At 40.9% G+C, this 12,257-nt stretch overlaps 1 protein-coding gene across 1 annotated transcript in view; it reads right to left on the minus strand.

Annotated features, from left to right (window-relative positions):
• Window positions 1–3,878: 3,878 nt before the first annotated feature.
• lrrk1 (leucine-rich repeat kinase 1) overlaps window positions 3,879–12,257 on the minus strand; it is a 71,835-nt gene continuing 63,456 nt past the window's right edge. The window contains exons 37-42 of the mRNA XM_008405004.2: window positions 10,864–11,061; window positions 10,532–10,746; window positions 8,960–9,385; window positions 8,283–8,384; window positions 6,283–6,459; window positions 3,879–4,349 (exon numbers count right to left, since the gene is read on the minus strand). Of these exons, the coding sequence (XP_008403226.2) occupies window positions 4,334–4,349; window positions 6,283–6,459; window positions 8,283–8,384; window positions 8,960–9,385; window positions 10,532–10,746; window positions 10,864–11,061 (1,134 nt within the window). The 3' untranslated portion in view covers window positions 3,879–4,333. The remainder of the gene's footprint in view (window positions 4,350–6,282; window positions 6,460–8,282; window positions 8,385–8,959; window positions 9,386–10,531; window positions 10,747–10,863; window positions 11,062–12,257) is intronic.

Below are 12,257 nucleotides of genomic sequence, written 5' to 3' on the forward strand. Positions count from 1 at the left end.
TAAATGTTTTCCTCTCTGCTGCGGCTCAAGCACATTCAGATGATCCGACCACCGCATCCTGACAGGCACCACAATCTGTTCTATACTGTCAAAAAAAATCATGAACAAAAAAATTTTTTTTCTAAAGTAGCCATTAATGAAGTATTATGCTCTTATCTGACGAAATCCTAAGATTTGCTACAGCTGTTAAACTGAACAAGGAACAACTTTGTCCATAAGTGATGATGGTCAGTAGACGAGGTGATGAGAATGTGGAAATGAATAGAAATTTACAAGAAAGAGAGCTGGTTTTGCTGTTTTGTCTGCGTCAGATTAGTTTCTTTCTCTATTACAAATCATTTACAGTTGAAACCACATAGATTAAAAAAATGCTGCAGAAGCCGGTGAGGCAGACATTATCCACAGAGAAACATATTCTAAAGCAACATGGGCTGAAAGGCAAGAGAGCAGGAGGCCATTACTGCAAATGGAACCTGAAAAGTTAGATTATAGTTTACAAATGTCCACAGTGACACCGAACCATGTCCTGTTCATTCATCAGATGACATGTCCTGTCATCTGATGAAACTAAAGTGGAACTATTTGGACATAATGACTGTTGTTGTACCATCCTAACTGTGAAGTATGGGGGTGGTAGTGTTATGCTGTGGGGTTGTTTTGCTGTTTGAGAAACTGGCCCACTTTATTAAATATATGGCATCATGAGGAAAGAACATTATGTGGAAAATATTGTAACATCTAAAGACATCAACCAGGAAGTTCAAACCAGTCCAGAAGGACGATGTCCCTCAGGAGAGAGAGAGAGGCTGCAGGTCAACAGGTCAATAGGTCAACGTTCTGTTACAAAGCCATGATCTCTGTCCTACAGAGAAATTGTGGGTGTGTGTGCAAACTTCTGGTCTTTTCATGGCCGCCAGGTTGTCAGAATCTGTGAATTTATTTTCCATTTTCAGCCAAACTGTGTACCTGACAGAAGCACTGACTGAACATCAGTGAAGAAGTGCTGGTGTTTTCTGCTCATGTGTTTGACTTCTAATTAAAGGCAGTATAAGATAAGAGGAAATCAGAGGTGTGACATCGTATCTATTTACTTCCTGTTTGCTTTTTTTCCTGGGAGGTAAAACTTTTAGAAGAGCTAGAATTGATGAGATGGAAATGTTGTTCTAACCACTGGATAAAGAGAGTCAGATTCCTACCACTTTAATCAGCTCTGATTTATATAAAAATATCATTTGGTACCAAACGATATTTTATCTCTAAGCTGCCATCAACCTGACATTGAACAGTTTTGCTGAGATTCAGTCCAAAGTTTATTTGTATGATTTATTTTTGCGGTCTTTTCAAAACTAATATAAAAAATAATTGAATTATGGCCAAAGATGAATTTGGACAGCTAAAACTGTTCATTTCATATAAAAAAGGTGAACTCAGCACTGCAACACCCCGATAAAAACGTTGCAGCTCTTCATTTACCTGAAATTTCACTTGGAACTTTTAAAGAGGGTTTTGCAGAGGGACAAAACAGAACAAAGGAGGAAATAAATCTTTAAATTAGTATATTTGTTTTTCTTTTTTTGCCACAAAACAGTTACAATCCATGTGAATCATTATTGTTAAGATTAAGAAACAAATAGCTGATCCTGATACTGGTGTTAAGGCTCTCAGACTTTATGAAATATTTGTCAGTGTTAACTTTCTCTAAATCATTAGAGGTTAGATCCTAGAGATGATGTACCTGGCAAAATGAAAAGCCCCTGACTGAGCTTTAGTTGCTAGTGTAAATGCTCTGTTTCATCCTGAGTTCATGGAAACCAACTCTGACTTTCTGCTTTGTTGTTTCCTTCATGAAGCCACAAAAGAAGCGACTGCAGCTGATACTTTTTCACTCCTCTGGATCACAGCTGTTGTGTTTTTGTTTCTGCTCTGCCTTCTCTAACTTACTGCTTATTCTGATCCAGGTTCTGGTTCTGCTGGAGGTTTCTTCCTGTTAAAGGGAAGTTTTTCCTCTCCACTGTTGCTACATGCATGCTCTGTATGAGGCGTTGCTGTAAAGTCAACAGCAATGTAAGCGGTTGTCACTTTATGCTCATCTAGGAGTGGAGGCTGCAAGTCAATGACTATAGAAAACTTTTTAAACAAATTTGAATAATCTGAACTAGGAGGAATATAACTGGGATCAATTGGAACAGATGTATTGTCTGATGTTCCTGACTTCTATTAAAGATAGTTTCTGTCACTGCCTCTGCCGCCCCTCAGCGGACATGTTTCCGCTGGGTTCACAGGGGAAACATATCCAGTTAATATTCTGGGAAGATGAGTTCCAGGAAGACAAAATATTCCAGTCCAAACATACCTGAACTCTTTTTAGCTGAAAGCTTCAAACCAACATTTAGTCATTTCAACAAAACAAAGACGCAGTTCATTAATCCACATCTTTAATGGATGAAGCATCTTTTAGCAGAATGGAGCCTCCATCTGTTGTCCATAACATTCTCCAGCTATTATCACTGGGTTAGAAGGGAATACCTGGGACAGGTCGTCGTCGTCACCACTCACTCACTCACGCACGCGCGCGCGCGCGCACGCACGCACGCACGCACGCACACACACACACACACACACACACACACACACACACACACAGGAGCAATTTTAGGGACCATTAAATAGCCATATCAAAAAAGTCCACAGGCCAGGATTTGAACCAAGGACCTTGTTGCTAAGCAGCAGTGCTAACAATGGGCTAGAGTATGTTTAAAAGTCACAGACATAATGTGACCCTGATGTTATTCTAGCAGTGCATGGAGTCACTTCAACACACTGCAGTTTCCTGCATCAGATAGTCATGCATCACAAAACTGAATGAAATCCATGAATATTAGTTATGACTTTTCTAAGACAGAAATCCATTTTAAACAAACCCAAGAGAAGCCTGAACCGTCCCTTTAAGAACTTCTTGCTTTTTTAAGTTTTATTGGCACTAGTGGCCTTTATTTATTAGTAACTGCTGGACAAGAGAGAACGCCGACTGGAGTCTGTATTTGGCGCCCCCTACAGGAACATGTCTGTAAATAAAAATCTATTGCAGAATCACATTAGGAGCAGCGTTATATAGAAACAGGAAGTAATCTATAAAATAAAAATAATCAATACAGTTCGGCCTGAAGTAGTTCTTATTAAAGCTGTATCTCTACTGCTTTCTAGTGTTTGATGAGAGACTGACTAAAAACAAGCTTCAACTGCATCCACCTATCGGAGGTCACGTGACTCCTAAGCTCCCCTTCACACACACCCATCCACCCTGCGCTTCAGGCAGCGAGGTCAGAATGTTCTGACCTGAACAGGTCAGTCAGTGGTAGGATTTACTCACATCAGTCACATACAGAGAACATCAGAACTATCTGAAAGTGACAAGAGCATCACTGATGAAGTGTGCAGAGCTCTTCAGCCAGGAGCCTGCAGCCTGCTTTGTTCCCATCTGGAGTCCATGGAGGACGTCATGGAGACGCGCTGGCTCATTTTTACACAGGAAAACAACGCATCACCATTATTTATTACAGCAGATTGTTTACTGGGCATCTGGGAATCCCAGACATTCCTAACACGACTCCATGTATCATCTCCGCTTCTGCCATATTAAAATGACACTTGACACCTTCAGGATAAGAAACGACTTAAAGTCATCTTACTCCTTAGCTCAAAGCTGAAAGTGCTGTTTTAGTCTGTCCGTCTCCAAACGGTGCAGTGTTCTTCCTCAGCTGCTATGTTTGGTGGATTAAGATCCTTTAAAAAAATTATTAAAGTTTAAAATATAAAAAAGGTCAATGTGAGTGAATGTCGTTTTAAGATTCGTCTCACCAAGTGATTAAAAACAAGTCTGAGAAAAACACTGAACTTTTATTTACAAAAAATGTATTGAACATAATTTCATACAATAACAATGTTGAGCATCTGCATATTTTCCATTATGCAGTTCTAGTAAATGAATAACTCCTGGCTCCTTTGGTCAATAATTCAAACTGTATGAGAGTGTCGGGATGTTTGGAGATGCTGCAGTGTCTGACAGCTTGTTTTTCTGCTGCTGCACTTCGTTGTTTATTTCTGCCTAATATCTGGGAGTGAGCTGCAGTCGGCCTCCAGATGCGTTTACAGAGCAGCAGCTGGACAGGGAGCAGCTCCTGTCCTCAGCCTCAGGTCCAGATGAATCTGCATCTGGCAGCGCTCAGGTCCAAAGAGGATCCTGGATCTTGTTCCTAGAGCGATCCACCCACCCAGCAGGACAGAGCTCAGTCTGTGTTTGAGGACCGGAATGTTCCTGTGAAGCTCCACCATCTCAGTTTGGATGGATTCTAGTAGACAGAAATATGTGAGGAGTAAACAGAGGGAGCCGAGCAGCTGGAGGCAGACTGGGGGGCCGGGGTCTGCTCCATGGCCTCTAATGTGCTTTGGTTCAGGTCACATACACACATTAAAACACACACACGTTTTTATTCCGCTCTGTCAGACATGGAATCAGATGAAACATTTCATGTTTACCAAACATATTTCCGTTTACTATATGTCAAAATAACGAGAGGTTTTCTTGAGCTCTCAGAGTGTGTTGGGTAGAATGTGTTTCAGGTCTGGATCAGTTTGCCTCGCAGTCACATCAGGCTGCATTACGATTACTGGTCCACTGAGGGACCAGAGGAAGCCGTCCCACAATGTCCACTAAAGTGCACCAGTTCCTCCTGCAGAAAATCACCCACATAGCATGATGCTGCCATATATCAGTCAGGATGGTGTTCAGGTATCCTCCCTTTCATTTTGCTGATCCATGGTTGTTTTTTAGTGTCGTCAGGTCTTTGTTCCTGTGTGCATGTGCAGAGTGTAATCTGCCTTTACCATTTCTGTAAGGGGCAAGGCTTCTTCCTCCCTGAGTGACCTTTCACTCCATGTCTGGACAGAACATGTTTTGCTGGGAAAGTTATACTTTTACACAGTCAGCAGGTCTTTTGCTTTGGTTCTGATTCAGTGAGACAGAAAGCACCATGTGGGCTGCTGGGCTAAAACCAGATTTGGTGATGAATGGCAAAATTACAATATATTAATAGATTGTATTATATATCAGTGTGTATGAACTGATGCATGGTGGGTTTAATATGTCACCCAGCCAGCAGCTCCATGTTGTTCCCAAAGAAATTTACTAAAGAATTTTAAGATAATTAAATATTGTATACTATATATAATATAGTTTTATATAAAATATAATGTTTGTTGAACATGCATTTGTTGAAGAAAAGATATATTTTTGGCCCTGAACTGCTGCCCTTGTCAGTCCTTTCTAAAGTCTGGCAAAGACCCCAGCCTCACCAATAGGGGGCAGTGTGGAGCCAAACAGACACAGAGGCCAACAGCTGTCTTCTTCTGTGCATTGAAAAGAAATCAGGAATAAATACAGTAACTTACAGTGGTAATAGCCCTGGTGGTCATCTCTGTTAAAGCTGCCAGTTTTAGATATGAAGAAAAACCTTTTACAGCAGACTGACATATGTTTGTGGAGGTTATGCACCCTGATGATTTGATCATACATAAGCTTCAATTTTAATAAGAAAAAAGCCAAATATTTAAATCCTAAATAAATCTAATTTGACCTCATATGAAATGACTTTGTATTTTTCTTGCCATGGTACTGTAGAATTATATGGACTTGATTAAAACAGAATAAAAAACTTCAGTTAAGGTCAAAACTGAAACATTAGCTTCTTTATTGGAGCTCAGATTCATTGATGTGATTCAAGGAGTTGACGCCTCACCATGAACCTCAATGCGTGCTGGGCTGAGACTGCAGCGTCTGCTTCCTGTCTGCGGTCATGGGGGACATTCCCTCCATTCCCTTCATGACTCTGTCAGGAATCAGGAAGGCCCACCGCATCTTCCTGGATCTTATCTCATGTTTTCTGATTGTCCCATGAAGCCTCACATGGAGGCAGAGTTCGACCTTATAATAATCCATATCAGATATGAAGAACTAACCATCAAGATGAGGCTTTCCCAAATTGTTAAAAGAGTAGTGATGATGTTATATGTAACCATCTGAATACAACAAATTATATTTCTCATTATTCTGACATTTAGCAAAAAGAAATGATTTTTAGTAATTTATCTGACTAGCTTAAAATAAAAACGATGACTGTTCTGTAATGTCAGACAGAAATGTTATGTCTTTTTTCAAGTATATGGAGGGAGGGGGGGTAAGGTGTCCGTCCTGCTCAGTGCCCCCACCCTACGCTGAGCAGCTACCTCCTCCTCCTGCTGCTGCTCTCAGAACGGTGCAGCTCCTCCCAGGACTGGTAGAAAACGTCCAGCTCCTGGTTGCCCCAGGCCCTCCAGACGACCAGGCACCACTCCGTGTTTTCCTTCTGCTGGAAGCCACACACAACCATGTCCTTAGCCACCAGCGCTGCCTCCTCCAGGGTCCTGAGGTGGGGGGGAGAAATAGATGGGGGTGAGGAGCCGGTGGAACGTCATTTGCCTTTCCTAGAAACTCACAGGCAGCTCATTTAAAAGCCATCAGTGCACTAGATTTACAGCCTGTGGTAGCCAAGTGCTTGTACAGGATGAGGATCATGTGCTTCTCAGGGTTTAAAGGCACTAAAAGATGAGGAGAGAGTATCAGGACTGATCTGTCATTCATCATTCCAGTTACCTGGGTTTGGAGTCAGACCCGACATAACAGCGTTCTAGTAAAGAAGTCGCAATTTCAACATAGCGACGCCCAGAAACGATGTCTGTACAAGTAGCTCTTATGAACATAATTTAAATCTAAACTTTCCATCAGGAAACACTGCTTTTAATTTACATGAAACATTGATTTTAGACAGATTCTTACATGTGTCTTGTAAAATAAATGTTTCCACCTCAGCTTATGTTAGTGTGTTGATGTGCAAATGGTATAAAAAAAAGGAAATCACCATGATGGCGGAAAACTGTTTATCCGCCAACATCGGTGTCTAAGCTAACTAGCCTGAGTTCTGCTGTGCGGAACTAATGGAGAGGAAGGGGCAGGGTATGAGCAGCACATTCACAAGCCTGACTGAGAGCGTTTAGCCCTTCCTCCTGGCTCTGACTGGTTGTACTGCAGATGGCAGTAGGACCACAGGAAGGAGGTAGAGGAGTTTGATTTTTTTCACAGATTATCTGCCATGACATGACAGTTTAACTTTTATAAACATATTGCTTATAAAAGTTACTACTACAGCTTTAATACAGAAAAGTTCCTTTCTGTTTTTTTATGTGTATTGTTAAGCAAGAGCCAAAGAGAAGCCCAACAGATTTACAACATATAACAGCAACGACACTGAAGAGCCATGCAACTGATCAACACCAGATGTATTTAGTGGCAACCACAACTCAGCATAGAGTGATTCTGTAAACACCTGTCTGTGTGTGTGTGTGTGTGTGTGTGTGTGTGTGTGTGTGTGTGTGTGTGTGTGTGTTAGTTAATAGAAGGTTTCTTCATAGGAATGTTCAATAGCAGCTGTGAGGAGCTACAGACATCCAACCCCCCCTCCTCCTAACCCCCATACCCCCAGACCATGGGAACCCAAGGAGGATCACTGCAGAGGAGGAGGCCTGGGGGGGCAGCAGGCTGCAGCAAAAAAACTTTCAAAAGTCCACACAACATGCTGCATGGGACTAAAAGTTCTGAAATGAACTGAGCTTCAGTTCTAATTTGTCTAACAGACAGAAATGTTTCTATGAAACACAGCTTCAAAGTATGGTCCCCCCATCCCCTTCAACTCCCATCCCCCACCGACAGATTGTTTTATGAGTCACTGTAAACACACAGGGAACCAAGAACCTGCAGAGAAAACTCCTTTAGGCATCAAAACAAAACAATGAGTTTTAATTTATTTATTATGGAAATTCTTATAGTTTCTAAACATGTAATTAAATTCATTTTTGATGCCATGTGATTCAAAATGCAGATCTGCTCCTAAACTAACTGGAGCTGGCAGTGAGCTGTCCTCTGAAACCGCAAAATTAAGGAGCAGACATTATCCTAAAATAACAAAGAAAAAAAAAGGGAAAATAAATTGCTAGGAAAACTCCAACATTCAGAGATTTCAGCATGTTCCTTCAATACCATCACCAAGCCCACCTTGGAGGTCCAGAGGACTCTGAGGTGCTTGCCGTTCACCAGGCCTGGTTACTGCTGAAGAGTTTTTTCCACAGTGATGGAACCGACCCATCACAACACCCTGATTCCTACAGGAAGGGACAATAGCTGAATAACTCACCCCAGAGAGGACAGTCCTGGTGGACTGAGGACAGCAGAGACACGTCCCCTGAGTTGATTTCCACAGGACTGGATTTCAATGATTATCAAATCACCTCCACGCCTGTCAAACACACACATTCAGCATCAGGTTAGATTGGAGAACAATTCAGTTTCTTTCCAAAGTTGAGTGTTGAAATTTTCTGCTTCTTTCATAGAAGTACCAACTGTCTCCCTGCAGCAGACAGTCACTAGCCAGGAAGAAAGGGAGAAACTGAAGACAATTTGTTTTCTATATCTTGAAGAACTACTTGTTCCATTGGCAGATTATCATTAGTATTATTATCATACTTATAACACCTCGTTATAAGTGAATTAATCTACCAATGGAAGTAGTAGTTTTTCATCAATGTTAAGGAATTATTTACTTAAAACAGGCCTCTATATCTTGCTGAAAAATTACTTGTAAGTTAGTTTGTCTTATTTGAAGTTTACTAAGATATTTGCTCTAGAAACTAGAACAAAAATAATTGGCAAGATTTTGTTTTTTTTGCAGTGTAGCTAATAGTGGAAAGATCTATGCTATGTGTTGTTTAATTTTATATTTAACATTTAGAAAAGTGAAGGCCATAGAAACAGTTTTCCTCTCAGCTGGATCAGACGCATCACAAGGCCTCCAGGTGTGTGAACCGCTCTTACCTGGGGATCCACACCGTCCCATTCACTGGCAGCAGATTAAAGGCCTGCAGTTCAGGGACTACAGAGTTTATTTCCCCTGCACAGTCTAGGTTAGTAGTTATGGATTCCAGTTGGGCCTGTAGGTTCTGGGCCAACGGTGAACAGCTTCTTCTCTCAAGTGAGCTGCAGTCTGTGGCGCTCAGACAGTTTGACTGTGGCGGTTCCAGAGAGCAGGTAGACGACAGGGAGCAGTAGTCTGTCACAGAATCCTGGTGCTGGATGATTTGTGTGCCTGCCTCCTCACTAAAAATCAGCGTCACATCTCCGTTAGACCATTCCAGCTTCCCATTCTGGTCCGTAGTGTTGATGTCATCACCTGCCGCCGCGGCCATCCCAGCAGGACGCTGCACGGCAAACACGTCCCGTAAGGGGTTTCTGTCTCCACAGCTCAATGTAGGAAAAAAAAAGCAATCAAAACAAAACTCTATTATGTTTCAACATAGAGATGAGTGCTACATTCCTGATCAATAATCCCCCTGGTAAACCGGAGGCTCCACACCTCCACTGGAGAATAAATCTGACAGTGGAACATGTTTCACTATCATTTCCTGTATAATGCAGCAGACAGTTTTTAGCTTTAAACATGTTAACTGTCTTTAAATGGATCTTTTAATCCAAAGGAGAGCAGAACTTTGTTATATTCCTAACTAAACAGCAGTTAAACATAGAATTAACACAATGAAGACAAACATTTTTAGTGTAGCTTTACTCCTCTGGTAAATGTCAATCCAAGAAGCGGACAATGATACTAATTTTCAATAGTAGCATGTGTTCCATGATATATCGACACCAACATCGGTATTAGTCTGATATTAGTCATTTTTTAACATATCATTATCAAGCTGATAAAAGTGGGCCTATATTAACAACCGATATTTAATTCCATCTGGTTGCTGTTGGTGTCATGTGACAATGATCCAGCACAGAATTGTGGGAGTTTAACTGAAGCAGGGAAGGGCTGGTGAAGTCAGAAGTGCGGTCGTTTTTCTTTTGAAGATATTGAAATGGTAGTGTAATACCCATTACCTCTATAATATCAATAAATATCAGTTATCAGCATTATAAATGTTGCATATTGAAATGGACCCAGAGGTGGATCCATTTTCATATGGATACACCTCTAGCATGTAGTTTCTAGGCTCATCTGGAAGTTAATGTAATCAGTACAGAATCCTGTGATTTATTGACGTGAACCATTCCAACCATAAATCATTAAAAATTACTTATAATTTCTGAAGAGGTTGTTTTATGCAATTATGTTTAATTTTAGCACAATTTCAGATATTTATGATGTGCTGTATGCTTACAATAGTTCTCTTACACTGGCAACCCATTATTGTAAATGAGAAAGTAAAACCCAACAGAGTCTGAATTCACAAAAAACAGAACTCCAAAGTAAATTTCAAGAGTCTATTTCAGCAAGAAATGACCATCAAAAGCTATCCGTCTGCTTAGATTAATGTAGCTTAAAAGGACATTTTGTTGACCACTGGTTGCTGCCTCTGTGACCCAAATGGGTTGATAAACACCTACCAGTAGGTGGCACACAGCTCATATGAGGCGGCGTAGTACAGCTTGAGCGTGTTGCTATGGTCATCCAGCGTCCACACGGCTTCCTCTCCACACAGACTGAAGCTAGTGGTCATGCTCACTACGGACGATGGAGCCTTGTACGGTTCCAGCCTTCGCACTGCCTGGAGACTGCTGGTGTCAATGACCAGCAGGCCCGGTCCGTTAGAGAACCAGAGCTGGAAAACACACACAACAAACTATCAGTTTAACTCCAGGAGTGGAAAACACAAACTATATGATGAGCTCTGGGATCTGAACCATGATAAAGAGGGAAAATGTGGCTTCATGGTCACCTGAGAGCCGCTGCTGAGCAGAGCCATGCTCTGGACGGGGTAGGGCCTCTGCCTCGGGTCAGAGTCCTTCAAGCCAAATACGGTCTTGTTTAAGGTGTGTGAACAAAGGTACATCTCTCCGTCCAGAGGAAGGTCGTCCACCAAGGTATAGACAGCCACCAAACCGTCAGACATCCCAGCAAACACCTTGGCCAGGCTCTGGGTAGAGAAGGAAAACATCTCTGTTTACCATATTAGGAAATATATTCATGCACACTGTCTAGTACTTTTAGGGAAATACGTCATTTTTAAATTTGTTATTTCTGTGTTATCTTCCTGTTTGTTTTTGACTGTCTTATTAAAATAAGTCAGTCACCTTAAAAAGGTGGATATTTATGGAATCACATGTTAAATAGTGAATGTTATGTTATGTTAAATATTTTGATCTAATTCTCATTATTTTGCAGAAATCAGTTTCTTTCCTTGCCATTTCTTCATTTATTTAACCAGCAGCACACAACGACCTGGTTACACAAAAGTAAGAAAATTAAAACAAATACATAAGTTTAAAACAAATTTCAAAACAGATTAAAAGCAATGACATTGATGAATACAATCACGTTGAGTGTTTTTAAGAACCGCTTGAAAAAATTCCAATGAAATAAGATCCAACATTTTAGTTCAGACTGGAACTGATTCCATGCTGTCGGAGTCACAACACTGAATGAGTGATTCCCTTTTTCTGTTTGAACACGTGGACCATGCAAGAGAAAAATGTTGCGGAGCGTAAACAACGGTCAGTAATCGATTGTTGTCAGAGAGAATTTAAATAAGTCGCAGCCAAACCGAGTAGAGTCAAATCTGTATCAAGTTTCTATTTAACATTAAAGGTTTGTTGTTTTTTTACAGTAATTGTCAAAAAGCCACATTTTGTTCATTAACGTTTATTTGTAAATGTAACGAAAGGATAAAACATCCAAGAAGGTAAATACTGCTCTGCATAACCAGCACACATTCAGGATAATTAGGCAGACTGCCATATTAGAGCTTGTAAATTCTTGCAAGCTCTAATATGGCTTGTAAGAACTCCACTCCTGGAGTTAAGCAGGTTGCTTTGATGAATATTGAGCAATGGGAAAAAGCAGATCTGTCGCAATTTTAAAGTGATATGTTTCTCATAATTACATCATAATAAGGTTTTTATAGTCTCATTAAATAGTCTAAAACAAAAATTAGGATCAGGAACTTTGCTGTTTGGATTCACATTTGTTGTGTCAAATGAATGAGCCTTGGTCAAACCAGAATACAAACCCGTAAAAATATGAGAAGGAGGTGGTGGTGTGTGTGTGTGTGTGTGTGTGTGTGTGTGTGTGTGTGTGTGTGTGTGTGTGTGTGTGTGTGTGTGTGTGTGTGTG

Source organism: Poecilia reticulata, linkage group LG3 (genome assembly GCF_000633615.1).
Source record: "Poecilia reticulata strain Guanapo linkage group LG3, Guppy_female_1.0+MT, whole genome shotgun sequence".
NCBI classification, from domain to species: domain Eukaryota; kingdom Metazoa; phylum Chordata; class Actinopteri; order Cyprinodontiformes; family Poeciliidae; genus Poecilia; species Poecilia reticulata.